The following is a 21481-nucleotide window of genomic DNA, read 5'->3' as shown; positions in this document are numbered from 1 at the left end:
GTGTATAGACATTGTGTTTTTACAATCATCTCCCTCTGTGTTATGCTGGTGCTAAGAAAAGGATTTTGACAGCGAACCTCTCAGCTCATCTAACACTTGACAGCTGCTTTACAACGGTGTTATCTCTGAACTAATGTTAAACCCCCCTTGACACACACACACACACCTTCTGCTGTACACAGAGGGGTCACAGCAGGACAAAGTGGGTATGAGCACGGCTCTCTTAAACCTTTCCATCACAGGATTCCAAGGTCATTCCCGGAGGATTTAACAGATCAAAACGGCTGTCATTTCATCACCTTACTGCTCTGCCAGCATCGGACAGATAGCTATTTGACCCAGGGATTCCCATTGTCACAGGGATCCAGTGCTAGGGTGATTGAATAAAGCAAAGCGAGGTGTGCAGGCATCTCTGTGCAGGGTGGACCACAGTCCACTGACAGCTGTGTGTGTGTGTGTGTGTGTGTGTGTGTGTGTGTGTGTGTGTGTGTGTGTGTGTGTGTGTGTGTGTGTGTGTGTGTGTGTTTAAGATAGAAAAGTGCTGGCAGAGTTACCCTCTAAATCAGTGGAGAGACAGGGGGGTGTCAACAAGGCTTCAGAGACACCATTCCACACATTCTGGGACACTGTGTGTGTGTGTGTGTGTGTGTGTGTGTGTGTGTGTGTGTGTGTGTGTGTGTGTGTGTGTGTGTGTGAGAGAGAGAGTGTGTATGGCTGTGCATGTGTGTATGTGCCTGTATGTACTGCAATAAGACTACAGTTTATTATCAAGTGAAACTGGTGAAATTTCATAATTGCCAACTATTAATGTTATGCAAAATTAAATACATGAATAAATAACTAAAATAAAATAAACTGTCATCAAATCAAATTATATCATCAATAATATCACTCTACAACAATTTGCAACCATAGGTTTCCATCCAGCACACTCTTAGAAAAGCCTACAGTGGTGCTATTGCATCATAAATGCAAGATTAATCTCATTTAGTCATTCAAAGGTCAATAAAATGTATTTCAATTGATAAATTGGTAGGAAAATAGATGATATATTCATCTGACAATCAACAAAAATATTGAAAAAGTACAAAATTTGATTCAGAAAATGTGTTTTTCAGGAAAAAATTATCCCAATGCCCATATTCGATGAACACAAAATGTCTTTGTTTAGCTTGCATGTTAGTCTACAAAAAAATAAATAAAAAATATTTAGCCCGTGGCTTTGCTCATTTAAAGCGTCTAAATCTTTTCCGCTATAGCAGCAGTGATTGGAGGAGAGACAGGAGTTCATCTCAGCTGACTGAGAGATGATACACACACCAGATGGATCACCAAAGACAACGCGCAGGCCTGTTAATATTTTAATAATTTGAAATATTATGTTTGAACATGGGGCTGCACAGTGGCGCAGCAGGTAGTGCGCGTGCCTCACAGCAAGAAGGTTGCCGGTTCAATCCCCGGGTCAGGCGGGGCCTTTCTGTGTGAAGCTTGCATGTTCTTCCCGTGCATGCGTGGGTTCTCTGCGGGTACTCCGGGTTCTCTGGGTTCTCTGCGGGTACTCCGGCTTCCTCCCACAGACCAACAACATGCTCATTAGGTTAATTGATGACTCTAAATTGTCCGTAGGTGTGAGTGTGAGTGTGAATGTTTGTTTGTCCTTGAATGTGGCCCTGTGACCGGCTCAGGGTGTACCCCGCCTCTCGCCCATTGTAGCTGGGATAGGCTCCAGCCCCCCGCAACCCCGAAAGGGATAGGCGGTATAGATAATGGATGGATGTTTGAACATCATATCTGTCGCTAAAGACCTCTGCTATTAAATTTGATCTCTGTCTGACATCACTTTTAGCTGCCTATTAGTCAACAGATAGGCTGACAGTATATGTCTCTGTCCTCTTGTTGAGACAACTTTGCCTATATACATTTTAATACCATGAAACCATCAATTGGCCCTAGAAATGATCATTGTCATCATAGATGAGAATTGATGGATATATGCACGTGTCATCAAACCTCTGCCAGATTTCAAAAATACATGTAAATACATACACACAGCACATACTTATGTGTGCATATCTTTATTACTTATTTCATTGTTTTATTCCATCCTTGTCTTGCTTCATTGTGTCCATGGAAAAACCTTTGTGCAGTTTTGTTTCTGCACTTTTACCTAACTGTTTCAACACCACAGTTTTTATCACTCATCTTTCTCCAAGAACAAACGGATATCTGCTTACACAGAGTCCCTAGAGAGAGGCAGAGATCAGAATTACTATTTTAAAAAGCGCAATCTGGTTTCTTTATCCGTCTCCGTCACACAGTCTCCAACTAATTAGAATACAAAGGTGCCAGCAACAGGCGTTTGGCATCTGGCTGTTGGCCCTGCATTTCAAAGGGTGTTGGCATGCCTCAGGGCACACAAGTGGTTCCAAACTAGTTGTCACCTTTACGCTGCTTTTTCAGAGCTTGGCTGATGTGTAAGGTGAAGCTGCCCTTGAGCACTGGCAAAGGACGTACCCTCCTAATCTCATCTTGATAACCTTAAAGTGGCATTTCCACTTGGCAGAACATTGACACTCCTTCCTCCACATTCATTGTTCGCAAGTTCATTAATGTTTGTTTTAGATGAAATCATTAAATAGAGATAGGGGCACTGAATCTGATGAATTTAGACTATTGTTTATCGGGCGCCAGAATGGGCACCAGAACCAGAGATGTGCAAGTGGGCACCAGAACCAGGCTCAGCAGCCTCTCTGTGACCAGGGCTGGACCCAGACCAAACACAGCGTCTGAGACTGACAGAGGCCAGTTTGACACCAGACAATACAGGGTCAAGTTGGTTTTCTTGCCAGATTTAAGTCCTGGCACCCTGGGGCTGACCCCACCATAACCCCGCCTCAGGCCTCTTGGACGCTGACGGGTGCCCAACCTCCCCCTCACTCTTGTCCTGCTTCCCCCTTCTCCTATCTTCGTCATTGGACTGAAGGATGGATGACTCACTGTAGCCTCTTGAGGTACAAAATGGAAGGACAAGACAGGACTGACTAAGGCTAGTTGGTTAGCATGATTACTTCAGTAGATATCGATATGTTATTTCTTTAAATTATGTAAATCATCTCAGTTAATTTTTGAGTGTTTTACACCTAAATTCCTACACATAGCTCCTTTAAAATCATGCTCATGAGATATAAAGGTTTTTTTTGTGACATTTGTCAGTGACGTGCTTGAAAGCTCCAGAGCAGCTAAATGGACCTGGGGGTAAAATTATTTTCTCAATGACGTTTAGGGACAAAGTGAAGTTGACTCATGGTTATGAATTGCAGCAAAATTGACCATCAGACCGAAAACAGGCAATAAAATGGAAGCTGAATTTATTCCTACCTAAGTACGTGGGATGAAAATGTTGTGAATGCTAACTAATGAACCTATTTCTGAGTATTATTAAATAGTCATGAAAGAAAGATATTTTATTTGACTGTTTAGAAAAACAAGATGCAGCAGAGTGTTGTTTTCATGTCTGAGAGGGCAGCCATGGTCTCTAGTCTGACCAGCTGTTGCTTTATAGACTAAACAGAGCGTGCTGTTAAGACAACGAAGGGTTCCCACTGGCCAGCAGCTCAGCCTGGCCCAGCAATTACTGAGACGGCTGAGGACAGGTGAGGGCTTCGTTACACAACCCACCAGCGCACATGCACACTGGCACGCACCAATGCACGTGCACAATCATGCACATACAGAGACGTCCACCCAGAGGGACTGTAGAGTCATTAATCTGGCTGCAGAGGAATTCGTGCACAGGATCGAGACAGAGAGAAGCAGCCAGGACACGCACTGCACCAAAGACAAAATACAGAATACATCATTTACGATTTAGCAACATGCCTGAACATGAATGACTGCCTGGATTCTATCAGCATCTGTCCTGATATGCAGGGTATTTTGTTTTGTTGAAAAGGATGTATAAGAAGTAAGCCAACTAGCCCATTGTGGTAATGCGTTTTAATTCAGATAATACGAGCTTATCCTTAGTTGCCAGAACTTGAGTGGATTCTGATGATGGATGGATGAAATGGATAAAAATGGAATCAGAAACAGTCTCCCCAGGATAGTCCCCCAATATACTTACATTTTTATCCCTTAGTATCAAGTAAGCAGGGCCTATACAATGATCCCTAGAGCATTTTTGTCAGTCTTTTGTTGGGAGATTAGGAAGGCATGTAGCACAGATTTGCCATCAGGCTTTAGGTCCTACTTAATGGAGTCACAGGGCAAGCAGGACAGCAGTTAGGCCTAGACACCAAGTGAGAGATGAGTAATTCAGAAGAGAGGAGAGGACCACTTCCACAAAATAAGAAGAAAAGAGTAATCATCCTAGCTTTAATGTAATACTATAGATATATACCACAGCAGAGCAGCATGTCCATGCAGGGATATAGGAAATAAATAGCTTTGAGATGTACAAAGACCAAAAATGATCTCAATCTCAGTAAAGACACACTACAACTGTTACGTTTTGCAAATTACAGGACCCACAATGCCACACTCACAGAAGACAGGAGACCAAACCCCCCCCCCCCCCCCAAACTTTTAATGATGACTGATAAATGAGGAAAACTGATGAGTCAGGGAGGATCCATAACTTGGTGACATGAGGTGAGACAAGTGTAAATCCAATCCTTTCCAAAGATGCAGATAGTGCATGGACAGACAAAGGTGAGGGTGAGGCACATGCACACACACACACAAGACAAGAGTCTCAGAGATTACCGTGTGGATGAACAGACAATTTGACAAATACTGGGTGGAGAGCTGGTGCTTATATACTGTGGCAGCAGGTGAGTGTTGATTGCAGATTGATTACAGCTGTGCTCAGGGGAGGAATAGGCCAAGCCCAACCTGTCAGCCACGCCCTGCAGTGAAACACACTCCCGCTTGACAGACAAGGTAGAGACAGACAGGAGACAAAGGGAGAGTGGAAACACAAGACAGCAGGGGGAAAAAATGAGGGGAAACTGCAGATCCCCACAACTAAAACAGATTTTGTAACCTGGAATTTTTGGTTTCCAGGTAAAAGTGTAAAATCATAATAATTTTAAACATGCTACAAACCCATACGGAATCTACAAAGTGACTTTAATCAGAATAAATATAAACCAAAAGGAGGAAAGGAGATTTAGGTGGTGATGTGGAAGGTGATTCCTCAGGAACTTACGTTCTTTAGTGCTTGTTGCGCCCGGACCGAAGAAAATGACGTACCATGGATCCTGGTATTGAAAACAACGTGAAGGCCGTCAGGCGGAGTAAAGAGGAGAAGAAAGTTCTTCGAAAACAGATAAAAGCCAGTCACACTTTGCTGAAACATGAAGGCATCACTACAACATCGCAGCCGACCAAGGTAACAGGAAAAAACAAAACGATAAACAGGAAGTGGAAGCTGTCAGAGAGCTAGTTAGCTAATATGTACCAACCACTTTTGACGTGTTTTTTTTTTGCGTTTAATAGCTACGAAATTGCTCAGTCCAAATTTATTTTCGAGTCTACCTCTGTCTCCTCCGCAGAGTTTGGTGGTGGCTAACGGCGGCTTGGGGAACGGCGTCAGTCGAGAGGAGCTGTCAGCGGCGCTCAAAGAGATGGGAGAGCTGGAGGCGCTGATCATGCACCCTCACAAGCCCTATGCTTTTGTCACATACAGGTACAGGTGATGCATAGACGGTACTATATCACATCTTTCTGGAACATTTTGGTTTGAAATTCACACCTGCGTTACTGTCACTGTGTGTCCAGATCTGAAGAGTGTGCTCGGAAAGCCCACGTCCACCTCAATGGTGAAAAACTGCAATGCGGAGAGAACAGCGTCACACTCTACCTCAGTTATGTCCAGTCAGGTACTCCTTGCCTTACCTTACCTTACCTTACCTTACCTTACCTTACCTTACCTTACCTTACCTTACATTTTAACAGTTGGATTACGAGAGACAGCCATTTGATTTGTTTGTGTGCTTTATGCTCTGGAAGTCATGTCTGATAAAAAGCAGATTTGTGCAGCCAGTAGTTTGATCCTCACTGTGTGTCTGTTTATATGTGCGTGCAGTTACCTGTGAAGAGGAGGCGTCTGTTCCTTTGCCAGAGGGATTAATCGTGGTGGAAGATTTTGTGTCTCCGGAGGAAGAGGCTCTGCTGCTTACAGCCATTGACTGGTCGTCTACTGATGATGTTACTGGTGTGTTTGGTTTATAATATGTTCTTATGTTCACCCAGAAACTTGATTATAAAGCAAAGTCTAAAAGTAATACCAAGTAATGGCCTTGCACTCAGAGTCTTTCTACTAAAGTATCAAAGTATGCATAAAGTACCAAAATTTAAAGTACTCTTTATGCCGAATGGCCCATTTCAGAATAATGTATGATATTGCAAGAATCAGTACTGTCAGAGCTGGTAAAGGAAGGGCTAATTTTATCTAAAAGATGTACTGCCGGTGTAGTCATAATGATGCATCATAATTTATTAGTTGATTTTATTCATCTCGAAATTGTACTTAAGTACAGTGCTTGACTAAATGCACTCCTTCTAATCAGGCATTTACAGTAAATGTAGACTTGTGCACAGATGCACTCATATTAGATGGTCGACGGTCTTAATGAATCATGAGCAATCATCTTTAAGTTTGTATCATTTTAGTATAGAAAACTGTTCTTCATTGTTGGTCTCGTCCTGTAGCTCAGAAAGCTCTGAAGCACAGAAGAGTCAAACATTATGGCTTTGAATTTCGCTACGACAACAACAACGTGGATAAGGACAAGCCGTTAGCTGCAGGTAAGCTTGCTCTTTTTTCCTACAGATATATTTTTCCTCACAGTCAGGGTTTGATGGGTCACATTTTCATAGATTTGGCCATTATTCCCATCACTTAAGAATTTACTCAGTGATTACAATGCTTAGAGTGCTTTGCTGTTATTTTATGTACCCGTCGGAGAGACTGCGCTGATTATTGTTATGCAGAGAATTATCATCTATTAATAATTTCTTTGGGCTTCGCTGGGGGATTTAATTAGCTTACTCTTAATTGTTTTTACATAGAAAATGCAATAAGCTATCTCAGTATTTCTATTTTCTCATATAACTCAAGTATTGGGACAGCGTGCCATCACATAAATATGTCATGTCTGCAGAGAACATGTTACATCCTGATGCGTGTGTGTGTGTGTCTGTGTGTGTGCATCCAGGTATTCCTCATGAGTGTCTACCTGTTCTGGAGCGGTGTGTGAAGAGCAAACACATCGACATCATGCCAGACCAGCTGACTGTCAACCAGTATGAGTCGGGACAGGGTGAGTTACTCCAGTCACGTCTGTAATGAGTTGCCTTATCACACACAGGTCATTAAACTGAGATTCACAGGTCATCATTAAGGCTGTATCAACATGACAGACCATATGTGGGGAAACTGGAAAAATGTAATTGTTTAACACTAATGAATAAAACACAGAAACAGGGTTCAGTACCTAATCAGTACCATAATAAGTTTAATGAGGCGTGCAAAAGGAATATAAAGCAGATGTGGAGTTGTAAGGGAGCCTTGCGGAGAGCTCTGGGAACCACAGAAAGATAGAGACACAGATGTTTCATTCACCGGCTGCATCTACACAGCATGTGGAGAGGAAGTCAAGCAAAACCTGTCAGTCGAATTTTCTTACAAATATACTGTATGTGCACACAGGTAGGGTTTATTGACTTCTACCACAAGGTGGCAGCAGAATGTTTCCAACAGGCATCAATGAGGGATAACAAAGTGTTTGGTTCCTGTCAGCTGTTTCTTTATAGATTTACGGTGCTGGCAAATGTTTCATGGCTGAAATAAGGATGTTGAAAGGAATTTTTCACTAAGCATCCTCGTTTTTCTCAGTGAAGCACATAAAGTCAAATTTCCAATTGAGCTTCACACATCACAGAAGCTTCAGTGGATCCATCAGAAGCTCTGCAAGCCAAGTTGAAGCATTTTAACAGTTTTATTCTGAAGAAACACATTTTGACAGCTCGAACTATTTTAATTCTCCATGTTTCTGGAACATTTTCAGGTATTCCTCCTCACGTGGACACTCACTCTGCCTTTGAGGACACCATCCTGTCACTGAGCCTGGGGGCGCAGGTAAGAAGTCGCTCCATCATCTTTCCATTGAAACATTTGCACAAACTCCAGCTGAACTGGTTCAAAGAAACACTCACTACAGACCTCTGGCCTGGATGCTTACTCAGCTGGTGCCAAACGTGTGTCCACCAATTATTAAAATGAAAGTTACGCATTTACAGATTAAAGGCGTTGATCAGTTTTCATATTTTAGCAGAAGACACAGATGCAAAGGTAATAGATGGGCCTAAATGGAAATATAGTGTTATGAGACACCTGTCTTGTGTTTGTCCGCCTTTCTGTCCGCGCTTTGATCGGTCAAATTAACTGTCACTTCACTGACCAGTGTGAGTCATGAGTCTCAGGGGGGCACAACTGTCGGAGATGAGTGTGTGCAACAGTATGTTTGGATTTGGTGTCCTTGTGATTTGACTGAGAACATTTTGTCACCTACAGTTCATTCTTTTTTCTCTCTCTCTGACACACTTTATATATACAGTCACAATCTCTTGCTCACTGTGGCCTTGTGTTCATACAGTATGTAGTTCATGACTCTGTTACAGTGTCACGGTCTCCCTGGGTTAATGGAAAGGAGATACAGACTTTCCTGTAAACAGTGGGCACTGCTGTGTCCTTGACTTTTGCAGATGTGATTGGATGGTGCGACCTGGGACTGGGCTGCTGGGTTAGTCTCTGCGGGCTGACTGCTTTAGATGAGCACCCATGTGTCCCTGCTTGTCTGAAAAGCAGGGACTCTATTATCAATCAGCTGTCATCTGTCACAGCATCTGTCACATAGACGCAGGCTGACAGATGGCATGTGTGCGCAGTGCAGTGTGTTCCTTGTCGGAGGTCTTCAAGGGAGATTTTCAGGGACAAAAAAGTGTATGTTAGGCACATTGTATTCAGTTTGTAGGTAAACAGTACTGAAAAGGAATGTGTGTCCACACTCGAGAGGCGGGTACATTTTTCCAGCATTATGACCTTCAGTTCACAACTGTGCATCATAAAATCTCACTTTCACCTGATTGGATTTACCTGAATTCATATCAATAAGCAGTAACTGACTCTGCCGTCATTGACTGAAACTCATGTAAACCATTAAAATGTTAAAATTGAATGCATTCATTCCACTGTGACCTCATGATTGATTGGTTTTTTTTTTGACATCACGGCTGCTTTTGTTCCAACAAATGTGAGATCACAAATCGATGTGTTCTTCACACTGTGACGTCACAGTGGAACTGGTTCCCTCCACGGTGACACTTGGACCAGCAAAAAAAAATACACATGGAAATTTCATGTGTGCAAAGAGAGAGAGAGAAGAAATAACTGGCCTTATATAGGTGTGTGTGTGCGCGTGTGTGGGTGTGTGTGCGTGCTTGTGTGAGAGAGACAAAATGATGAATGGCCTTGTAGTAAAGTGTCCTGCAGCTGCCAGCATCACCATCGATTTAGTCACCTTCCGCCGGTTTCATTGATTGGCAAATACATTTCAGATGGAAACAGCACAGTCCTGCCTGGTGCGTGTGTGCGTGCATGCATGCGCATGCTTGTGTGTGTCTGTGTGAGAGAGAGACTTCAGTCATGGTTTCAGTCTTATTCTGATCATTTGCTTGTGTTGCATGTACATCACTGTCTTACATGTCTCTCTCTCTCTCTCTCTCTCTCTCTCTCTCTCTCTCTCTCTCTCTCTCTCTCTCTCTCTCTCGCTCTCACTCAAACACACACACACACACACACACACACACACACACACCTACTTCACAAAATCCAATTTTCCTGCTGTCAGAAGTTGGAGAGATGCAGTTTGAAATTGTGTAGATGTAATTTCCCAGCAGAGCTCATGCAGTTATGCGCTGTAAGGAAACATTAGGATCAAACACCGACGCTGGGGCGGAGACGCTTCTGTCTGCTGGTTGTTACAGAGAGTGTGTCGTTTTTGTTTTTTTTTTCTTCTTCTGGATGACGTCACGCAGGAAATCTGCTGAGTTAAAGGAAAAACAGAAGATGTTTTTCTTTCATATTCTATGAAAGGTCTAAATGGCCTTAATTTTAATACCTGCACATGCTTGTGTGTGTGTGTGTGTTTGTTCTTACAGACGGTGATGGAGTTCCGTCACCCTGACGGTCGCCTTGTTGCCGTGGTGTTGCCTGGTCGGAGCCTCCTGGTGATGAAGGCAGAGAGCAGATACCTCTGGACACATGGGTGAGTTTCCACATTTGAATCCCTTCACACATGAAGATAAAGCCAGTGACAGGCTCAGGGTTTGGTCACTGTACAGATTTGTCACTTTGTGTATGACATTCAGCCACCACCACTACAACTGTCTCCTGTTTCCTCTCAGGATTACGCCTCGGAAATTTGACATGGTGCCAGCCTGCGACCCACAATCCCCCGCTCACACGCCTGGTCTTGGGACCCACAATAATCTCACTTTGAGCAAGAGGGGCACCCGCACTTCTTTCACCTTCCGCAAGATCAGACATGACCCCTGCCGCTGCGGTGAGAATCTTAGCTCACTGTAACATTACAGCCACTGTTCGAGTGATGGCCGTGCCTCAGCTGAATGTAATGGCACCCGCCGTTCAACCCCTTCCATCTCTCTCCAGCCTTCCCCTCCACCTGTGACAGTCAGGGAGCTCCCTCGGCGCCCTCGGCCTCTCCGCCGTCTCCCCCCTCGCTACCCTGTTGCCATGCCGACGCAGCCCATCTGGAGGAGGAGTATGTGCACCGGGTGTACAACGCCATCGCCTCACACTTCAGCAGCACTCGCCACTCTCCCTGGCCTCGCGTTTGCCACTTCCTGTCCTCCCTCCCACCCGGCAGCGTGCTGGCTGATGTGGGCTGTGGAAATGGGAAATACCTCGGTGTCAACCCAGAGGTGACTGCAGTAAGTATTATCATTATGTGTGTCATTGTGTGACGCTTTAGTGATCCCTGTAGGGAAATTTCCTTTTCCATTCCCAGTTTTATCGCGACTGCTTCTCAGGTTATCATCACTGTAAAATGTCAGAAGTCATTTATGCACAGAAATGTCATAATGGCTGTTACACTTACAGTCTGCAAATCAGTTACAGCGGAGACAGCAAACAGTGAATCCTCCTCTGAGGTGGAAGAACTTTGCTGCTACTTCACAGATACAAGCAGAGAAGATCAAAAAGACAAAGTGTGACTGAGATGAGCCCAACAACCAAACATCGTAATGTTTGAATAGAATCTCCTTTGTGAGATATAGAAAAGGACAATCGTTTGCATCTTCACACTTTCTTGGGGCAACTGCTGCTGAAGCTGCTGTTTACTTATTTAACTCTGAGTATGAGTCTGGCTGGTCCCATGAAGGGAAATATCTCTAATCTGTTAGGAGCTAGTTTGTTTTTAAGTTGTCCCAAGTGTAATTTCAAAATGAGCTAAATAAACCACAATTAAACGCCTACGGATGATATCACGGCTGCTGAAGCCCGTGTTGCTCTCTCAGATTTTCTTCCGGTTGGCATTGTTTGCATTCGCTCAGTTTCCATGGCAATATCCTAAATTTTCTGTTTACGTCTGCACACGGGGACATTTGTTTTTGGGATTTGGAGGTGCGTGTAAGCAGCTTATCCTGACTCAGACTGTAACCGTGATAAATCATTAGCGAGAGCACCGTGATCATGTGGGTCACACACCAACTTTCTGAGCTGAATCTGCTCTTATTCCTGAATCTGCTCGCCTCCCTCTCCCTCCACCCTCCTCATTCTCCCTCCCATTGCAGGTTGACACTGTTAGCCCTGCCAGTTTTAATTGAAATGAAAATGTTTGGCATTTGTGTGTTTGCATGTCAACTTGTGAATGTAGTCTTTAGTCACGTCCGTCTCTTCTGGGAGGACGAGGTTTGATTGAATTGCTCCCAGAGTCAATGATCATTACAGTCTTCCAGTCCTCTTTCTCCCTCTTCTCACTGGCTCAAGGAACAGTTAAAGGCTGTTTCTGCTGATTCTGTGTGTTTTTTGTATTGTAGTATTTAAAGGGGGAAATTAAAAATAAGGAGTGCGTCCCTACATTCAACCTTTGGTCTTGTATGGACTTTGTATGTTTAGGCTTCTTTTTTACTGCACTTGTTCCTGTTTGACAATCATTTTGTACGCCTGTGTGTGTGCGTGTTTCGTCTTTTTCCAGGTTGGCTGTGACCGTAGCAGTGCTCTTATCCAAATCTGTGCAGAGAGGGGTTTCCAGGCATTTGTATCTGATGCTCTCAGTGTCCCTCTGCGAACAGCCTCCTGTGATGCCTGTATCTCTATAGCCGTCATACACCACTTTTCCACACAGGTACACAATGTACACACACATACAAATAATAGGTACACACACTGGTGACATCTCCATTTGAACCCACGCAGAACAACAAGCATTTCTCTGAATGTGTGTGTGTGTGTGTGTGTGTGTGTGTGTGTGTGTGTGTGTGTGTGTGTGTGTGTGTGTGTGTGTGTGTGTGTGTGTGTGTGTGTGTGTGTGTGTGTGTGTGTGTGTGTGTGTGTGTGTGTGTGTGTGTGTGTGTTTTGTAGGAGCGTCGGCTGGCAGCAGTGAGGGAGCTGGTGAGACTTTTGAAGCCTGGAGGTCGAGCGCTTATCTATGTTTGGGCTTTTGAACAGGAGTACAACAAGCAGAGGTCCAAGTACCTCAAAGACCAGAACACAGAGCGTCCTGAGAACCACAGCCCCACTAACAATACATCAGAAGACCGCCAAGAACCTCGTGGGAAATCCAGTATCCATACCGGCAGGCATTTAGAAGACAGCCACAGGCATGTAAACAGCACGCAAGATGTTAGCGAAGTGACTGATGGCAAACTTGGCGTGCACACCAATCGCACATCCTTCACCACCCAGGACCTCTTGGTTCCCTGGCACCTGAAAGAGGGGAAAAGACGAGGGGAGAAGGAATCAGGAGAGGCTGTGAAAAAGGATAAAAGGAAAGAGAATTCCAAAAAGACTTCAGGAAATCCCTGCTCAGCCTCTAGTTTGAGTTCTGCAACCAGATCAGACTGTAACCCTGAGCCCAGTCAGCACAACATGTCTCCTGGATCAGGTCAGGACACCAGTGATGTAACACACAGCCCAGACTCTAAACCCAGTCCAAGTGGTGACACTACTCAAACCCCCACCTCCGAGAGCAACCCAGTGCCTGTTTTTCACCGCTATTACCATGTGTTCCAGCAGGGGGAGCTGGAGCAGCTGTGTGCTCAAGTGGCTGGAGTCAAAGTGCAGAGCAGCTACCACGACCAGGGAAACTGGTGTGTTATATTAGAGAACTTAAAAGAGATGAACTGATTATTGTAATTCAGCTACAAATACATATTTGAACAAGAGAGTTAATGCAATGGAAACAAAGATGAAATGAAAGGATCCTGGTTTTGTCTAAATGCTGATCAGATGTGTGCCATGAAATAAATGGAAAGGTGCCTGATTTTGTTGTGCTCATTGCCTGCATCATTTCCTGACGGTATGGCATAGCACAGGGTAAAAACTTGATATATCCAAGTTGAAAAGCCAACAATCATCAAACGTTAGCTCTGACATGGGTGCTAGAAAGGTTTGACAGCTCCGTGGCCTCATCAGTCCTGCTGTACTAAACTCCCACCACTTCTAGAAATAGATAAAAATAGATACCATTCTGCACAGTACAAAGAGTGTACGCCACCAAAATAATGTTTGTCTCACTTTGTTGCTTGCCCTCTCTTTGACCTCAGTGTCTGCTCTGAGCTTACTGAGCTGTAAACTATCTGCGCCCGACCTTTTCAGGCTAAAGAGACAAAGTGCGACATGGTGTTTCAGGCTGTTGGATTTGTTCACGCTCAAGTTGCAGAATGTACATTTTCTCTTTTTAAAGATGTGTCTGAGCACCTCGTGATGACAGATTTCTTTTGACATATATTTGAAAACCGTGCAAGGACAATATATTTAACGTTTGACCTCACCAGCTTCATTGATTTTTGTAAATATCTGCTTATTCTGAATTTGATGTAGCAACATGTTTCAAACAAGTTGGGACAGGATCAACTAAAGACTGGGGAAGATGTGGAATTCTCCAAAAACACCTGTTTGGAACATTCCACAGGTAAACAGGCTCATTGGTAACAGGTGATTGGATCATGATTGGGTATGAAAGGAGCATCCTGGAAAGGCTCAGTTATTCACAAGCGATGGAGTGAGGTGCAGGAATAGACAGGTACTGTGCCATGTGTAAAGCACATTTAATGGACTTTCAGCAGTACCTTAGTCCTGTCTGATCTTGTTGAAAATGTAGCATAAACACAAGCTGTCTAATATTAGGATCTAACGGCTCAATAGCAGGTCATTTTAACAAAGACAATGCTTTTAGAAATGACATGATTTTAACAATTACTGTAAGTGAACAAAGAGTCCAGATTCATGATATTTTCCTCTTTTGGAGCACCTGAAGTGTCTCATTCCTCTCGACTTGAACTCCTCCTCAAGTACTAACAATGGACCAATTTGTAAGCACATTTACTCACTAAAGTGATATTTGGACTGTTTCTTAGGAGGAGGAGAGGAGGCTTGTGGAAGATCATTGAATAAACATGACTTGGATTTGGATCAAATTATTGATTTTTACATCCAGTTGATGTTGGAGCAACAATAATGATTTTTAATAATAGATAATAAAAATTCATATTAGATTTGGTCTTATGCAGGAACACTGAAGTATGACGTCATCTCTCTTTCACTCACACACACACACGTATTCACACTGCATCCTATTTACAAGACAAGTTTTACCAGATGGCTCCGAAGACAGAATGAATTGTAGGATAATGGGGTATTGATGGAGCGGGAGTGTAGTGCAGTTATTTGTTGTGGAGGCTGGTAAATGGTCAGTGGCTCCTCGCTCCTCTGGGACGCACACTGACAAATGCATTGTGTCTGGGCTGAGGCGAGAGATGGTTTAGTGGCTTTTATGGACAGTGGTTTATTGATTAAGGTGAAGCAGCCTGCGTGTATCTGTGTGTCTGTGTGTGTAGTTGTGAATGCATTGTTGTTGAGTCTGTTGCTTGACATTTGGAGTGATAATTAAAATTTAAAGGTATTCCTCCCCCAGGTATAGAACATTGATTTAACAGGCTGCAAGACATTTAAAATCTCCAATATACAGGTCTCATGAGACATTTCTACTGGAATAATATGTAACAAGTGCTTCCCTGATGGATAAGTGATATATGTGATGCATTGTGCAGCATTGAAACAACAAACAACAAACAATAATTCCAGACAGGGATGTAAAAGTGTAAAATAAGTGTGGGTTTTGTGTATGACCAAAAGTATGTGAGTATCCCTGTTATCATCTTTAGTGTGCATTGTGGCTGTTGTCAATGAAATGTTTGTTCCAACTCAAGAAACTCAATGCCAGAGCATACAAGTTGAGGCTGTTACAGCAACATATTACTGCCTCTGCCTTTGAAATAAGATGTTCTGCAAACTTCTACTATGTATATAAATGAAAATAACGTAACTTCCCAGATAGCAAAAGACTCCGCAGCGGATCCGCCCTCGCGTCGGCACATCCGCCCGAGGGTCTCACTCATTTCAGTCATGCACAGATGACCCGGTCAGCCTCCACACCAAAGACATATACACGTGTATACATTGTCACTGGTTTGAAACTTAATTTGCCTATATTTGGTAATTGTAGGCTAGGCCTACATATGCATAACATCTACTAGTGGTCCCATTCATCCCATTCCTATGTTCAAACGTAAACAAATGGTATCCACAGCAACAAGATCAAAGTGCAGTGTGAGTTGAGGAGAATGAATCAAGATTGATTCCTTTGATCCCTTTGAGCAAAGATCAAAGGAATTTGTGATGACATCATCATCAAAGACAACAGAGGTTGCCTTAAGACCACAAGTGACCACTGAAGACACGCACCACTCAGAGAGGACTGCAGAGAAAACACTTGTGAGAGAATACCGTTCAGAGAAAACACCTGTGAGAGAATACCGTTCAGAGAAAACACCGTTCAGAGAAAACACCGTTCAGAGGACACACAACTACTGGCAACTGCTTCACACGTGGAAGACGAAGAATTGTGGGCAATGGAGCTTGAACAACCACTTGATTTCTATCTCAGCTACCTGGAAGAACAGGCGAGGGTCCACCTGAAGGACAGCAAGGCGACCCTCATTGCAAGTCGTGAAGAAAACAGAGTCCTGATAGACATTCGGGAGGACTTGCTGGATACCTTCCTCCATGACCTCCCAGGAAATGGAGCGGGCAACTGGACACAGGAGAGAGAGCTCATGCAGTGGGAGATCAGCAGCCTGAAAGTCCAGCTTGCCGAGGCCACGGCTCCACGTGGCCACGCTGCACACCAGGAAATGGAGAGGCTGAGAGGCATCGGAATGAAAAGTCAAGAAAATATCGATCGGCTGAGTGGCGATGCCAGGGACCCTTCATTCAAACTGCAGAACATGATGGAAGCCAACGTCAGCCTTGAAAAGGAGATCAAGGCCTTGAAGGCGGAGCTCCTTGCCGAAAAGCACACGAGGGAAGCCAACGCCAGCCTTGAAAAGCAGATCAAGGCCTTGAAGGCGGAGCTCCTTGCCGAAAAGCAGTCCCATGCAGCGGCTGAAGACAAACTTGAGACGAGCACTCGGAGTCTGAAGGCGCAGCTTTCAGAGAAAGACGCTGCACAGCTTGAGGCTGATGATCTCGATCAGCTGACCAAGGCCATCTCAGTCAAACTGGAGCACATGAGGGAAGTGAAGGACAAACTTGAAAACGAGCTTAAGGCAGCGAAGACGGAGCTCCTTGCCGAAAAGCACACGAGGGAAGCAAACGCCAGCCTTGAAAAGCAGATCCAGACCTTGAAGGCGGAGCTCCTTGCTGAAAAGCACACGAGGGAAGCAAACGCCAGCCTTGAAAAGCAGATCAAGGCCTTGAAGGCGGAGCTCCTTGCTGAAAAGCACACGAGGGAAGCAAACGCCAGCCTTGAAAAGCAGATCAAGGCCTTGAAGGCGGAGCTCCTTGCTGAAAAGCACACGAGGGAAGCAAACGCCAGCCTTGAAAAGCAGATCAAGGCCTTGAAGGCGGAGCTCCTTGCTGAAAAGCACACGAGGGAAGCAAACGTCAGCCTTGAAAAGCAGATCAAGGCCTTGAAGGCGGAGCTCCTTGTCGAAAAGCACACGAGTGAAGCAAACGCCAGCCTTGAAAAGCAGATCAAGGCCTTGAAGGCGGAGCTCCTTAAAGAAAAGCAGTCCCATGCAGCAGCTGAAGACAAACTTGAGACGAGCACTCGGAGTCTGAGGGCGCAGCTTTCAGACAAAGACGCTGCACAGCTTGAGGCTCTCTTAAGAGTAGAACAGCTGCAGAAAGACCTGATATTTGAGAGTGCTGAAGCTCACAAGCTCCAGAGGAAAGTGAGCAACATGGAGAAAGCTCTCCAAAAAGAGACCGAAAAGGCAACGGAGAGCATGGTAAAATGCCGGGCTTCCCATCAAGCACAGCTGGACAAACACAGGACGGAGGTCAAGAAGATCAGAGCAGCTCTGGAAAACACAAAGAGTCTGCTGAAGGCTGAACGCCACCGCTTAGAGCAGCAGAATACTTCCTGTCTGGCTCAAGTGGACGCGCAGAAACATGAGAATGATAGGCTCATGGCTGCTCTGCAGACTGTGCAACAGGGCTGGAAGAAGGAGAAGGAATTCCTCCTTCAGACCATCACTGGCCTCAAGCAGACCATGCAAGACAAGGAGCAGCAGTGGGAGTCGATGGAGAGCTCCATGAGGTTGCGAGTGGAAAAGCTGGAGAGCCAGGTCACCAAGACAAAGAAGAAGAAGAAGAAGTGGTGGTGAATCTTCAAACAGCTGGCTCCAGAAGCTCAGAAGGACTGAGACTCAAATGTCTTCACTTTCCGCAGCAACACAATCAGCTGCACTAATAATTACTCAACTGAATCAGGCTAAAAAAGATGAAAATAAGCAAAAAATACAACAAAACTAACAAGAATTGCATTGAAGAAAATAAAAGAATAAAAATCAAATCAAAATAATCAGAAATAATTGTTTGTTTGTTGTTGTTTATTTGTTTGACGAACTTAATTGTGAAATGTTGGTGTGATGTTCAAATCTTTGTTTGATTGAGATATGAAGGTGGTTTAAGAGTTTAAGGCCAAGCGACTTCATTTGGTGTCACAGCAGAGAGAAAAGAGCACAAAGCTGGTTGAGGGATTGGACTTCCTTCACACACACTGTCAGTCTTTACAAACACGGCACTGTTAGGAGGCTGTACAGCCGCCGAGTAATAGGACCCAGAGATGCAGACCCGAAACAGAGATTGTGTGATAACAAAGTCAAATTTATTAATAAAAAGGAAAACAGAAAAAGCGCTCAACAAGCAGATGATAAACAAACAAAAGACACACTCAAACGGAGTGGATAAACTGAAGGAGCACCGACGAAGCGGGTTTGACACGAGGCACGCGTGGAAGCGGCAGGCAGACACTGAAAACAAAGAAAAACACAGCACACTTAGTGGCTGGAAAAAAGGTGGACAACAAAAGACGAAAATCTGAATTTGGGAGAGACTAAGAGACTTGTACTTACGAACCATATGACCAAACATCGACAAGGAGATCGAGGAATAATCCGGCAAGGAAGAGGAGCAGGTTAATGCCTTAAATACTCTCCCTGATGAGGGAGAGTGACTGCAGGTGAGTCGCAGTGGGAGGAGCTGGCAGCAGGTGAGGGGTTGCCCAGCCACGTCGCCAGGGGTAGACAGACAGACACACACACACAGGGAAAAGGGAGAGGAGACACACAGGGAGAGACAGGAAGCCAGGATCATAACAGACACGCTGGCAGCTGTTGTCCGTTCTTGTGTCATCATGATGCATTTGAGGCCGGATGGCTGTGTGCCTTCTCAGATGAGATTTTGGTGACCAATGTGTAATATGTTACCACACTGGACAAATAGCAATATTACTGTATCATACAACTGCTCGCACCTAGACCTGGGAATCATAGAGTAAAAGCTGAGTTTCAGTACCAGTACAAAACAATACATTTTGGAATATTCTTATAAAAAACAAGCCAAACTACTCAAATACACTAGTGTATAATACAAAGAAGGCATGAAAGAGCTTTACCAAAATAAAACATAGTCTAAGACTAAGGAGAAATTCCACTCAAATCTGTCCTTTTTATCTCTCTCTTTGCATACAAGTTACACACAAGACACACTCTGCCTTCAGCCAGGTGTAAATAAGTTTTGGTATGATCAAACTCTATAGCAAATCCTTTCACTCTCATGATTTTAATATTTCAAACCAGTCAGTATCCTTCTGATCTCCAGCTGGTCATCCTGACACAGATGGTTCAGTCCAGCAGATAGCTAGGCTTCACATTACAAGCTAATGGAAAGGAAACAAGTGAGAGTTCCCATGGAGCGACATAAGGGTGTAAAGAAGGAGATGTATTACCAGGCAGCGCTTTTGTTTTCAGCAGTTACTAAGCTTGGGCAGCGGTGCTCTCTAAATATGAATAAGACCTAGCTGGCCCTACTAGGCTACTTTATCTGCAAGCGTGATCAATAATCAAAGGCCAATAAAAGTTTTCAATTACATGCACTTGATATGTTATTCAGATGAATTTCATTCTCTTGGTGGGTAACTACAGTAAGACCAACATACTGTAAGAAAAGAAAATTGTCATGCATCAAGTTCATTTCCAGACAAGAAGAAACATTATTGACATTTTAGTGGCTTCAACTATATCTCATCTTCACAGCACAGCTGCACCACTGGCATGACTTCCAGGGTTATTTACATTATCATCTGCTGAAACAAAACAACACATAGTCACTGGTTTGAAACTTAATTTGCCTATATTTGGTAATTGTAGGCTAGGCCTACATATGCATAACATCTACTAGTGGTCCCATTCATCCCATTCCTATGTTCAAACGTAAACAAATGGTATCCACAGCAACAAGATCAAAGTGCAGTGTGAGTTGAGGAGAATGAATCAAGATTGACTCCTTTGATCCCTTTGAGCAAAGATCAAAGGAATTTGTGATGACATCATCATCAAAGACAACAGAGGTTGCTTTAAGACCACAAGTGACCACTGAAGACACGCACCACTCAGAGAGGACTGCAGAGAAAACACTTGTGAGAGAATACCGTTCAGAGAAAACACCGTTCAGAGAAAACACCTGTGAGAGAATACCGTTCAGAGAAAACACCTGTGAGAGAATACCGTTCAGAGAAAACAACGTTCAGAGAAAACACCTGTGAGAGAATACCGTTCAGAGAAAACACCGTTCAGAGAAAACACCGTTCAGAGAAAACACCGTTCAGAGGACACACAACCACTGGCAACTGCTTCACACGTGGAAGACGAAGAATTGTGGGCAATGGAGCTTGAACAACCACTTGATTTCTATCTCAGCTACCTGGAAGAACAGGCGAGGGTCCACCTGAAGGACAGCAAGGCGACCCTCATTGCAAGTCGTGAAGAAAACAGAGTCCTGATAGACATTCGGGAGGACTTGCTGGATACCTTCCTCCATGACCTCCCAGGAAATGGAGCGGGCAACTGGACACAGGAGAGAGAGCTCATGCAGTGGGAGATCAGCAGCCTGAAAGTCCAGCTTGCCGAGGCCACGGTTCCACGTGGCCACGCTGCACACCAGGAAATGGAGAGGCTGAGAGGCATCGGAATGAAAAGTCAAGAAAATATCGATCGGCTGAGTGGCGATGCCAGGGACCCTTCATTCAAACTGCAGAACATGATGGAAGCCAACGCCAGCCTTGAAAAGGAGATCAAGGCCTTGAAGGCGGAGCTCCTTGCCGAAAAGCACACGAGGGAAGCCAACGCCAGCCTTGAAAAGCAGATCAAGGCCTTGAAGGTGGAGCTCCTTGCCGAAAAGCAGTCCCATGCAGCGGCTGAAGACAAACTTGAGAAGAGCACTCGGAGTCTGAAGGCGCAGCTTTCAGAGAAAGACGCTGCACAGCTTGAGGCTGATGATCTCGATCAGCTGACCAAGGCCATCTCAGTCAAACTGGAGCACATGAGGGAAGTGAAGGACAAACTTGAAAACGAGCTTAAGGCAGCGAAGGCGGAGCTCCTCGCTGAAAAGCACACGAGTGAAGCAAACGCCAGCCTTGAAAAGCAGATCAAGGCCTTGAAGGCGGAGCTCCTTGCTGAAAAGCACACGAGGGAAGCAAACGCCAGCCTTGAAAAGCAGATCAAGGCCTTGAAGGCGGAGCTCCTTGCTGAAAAGCACACGAGGGAAGCAAACGCCAGCCTTGAAAAGCAGATCAAGGCCTTGAAGGCGGAGCTCCTTGCTGAAAAGCAC

At 44.5% G+C, this 21481-nt stretch overlaps 1 protein-coding gene across 1 annotated transcript; it reads left to right on the top strand.

Annotated features, from left to right (window-relative positions):
* The first annotated feature begins 5232 nt into the window (after window positions 1-5232).
* On the top strand, window positions 5233-13567 carry alkbh8 (alkB homolog 8, tRNA methyltransferase). The gene is made up of 12 exons (XM_070970542.1): window positions 5233-5392; window positions 5556-5689; window positions 5782-5882; window positions 6089-6217; window positions 6715-6810; window positions 7221-7325; window positions 8073-8143; window positions 10225-10331; window positions 10471-10628; window positions 10736-11016; window positions 12282-12431; window positions 12668-13567. Exons 1-12 carry the CDS (start codon window positions 5255-5257, stop codon window positions 13430-13432), a joined length of 2235 nt encoding a protein of 744 aa, XP_070826643.1. The 5' UTR covers window positions 5233-5254; the 3' UTR covers window positions 13433-13567.
* The last annotated feature ends 7914 nt before the right edge of the window (window positions 13568-21481 follow it).

Source organism: Chaetodon trifascialis, chromosome 9 (assembly GCF_039877785.1).
Source record: "Chaetodon trifascialis isolate fChaTrf1 chromosome 9, fChaTrf1.hap1, whole genome shotgun sequence".
Classification (NCBI taxonomy): Eukaryota; Metazoa; Chordata; class Actinopteri; order Chaetodontiformes; family Chaetodontidae; genus Chaetodon; species Chaetodon trifascialis.
The sequence above is the reverse complement of the archived record's forward strand: the minus strand, read 5'-3'. Positions and strand labels throughout refer to the sequence as shown.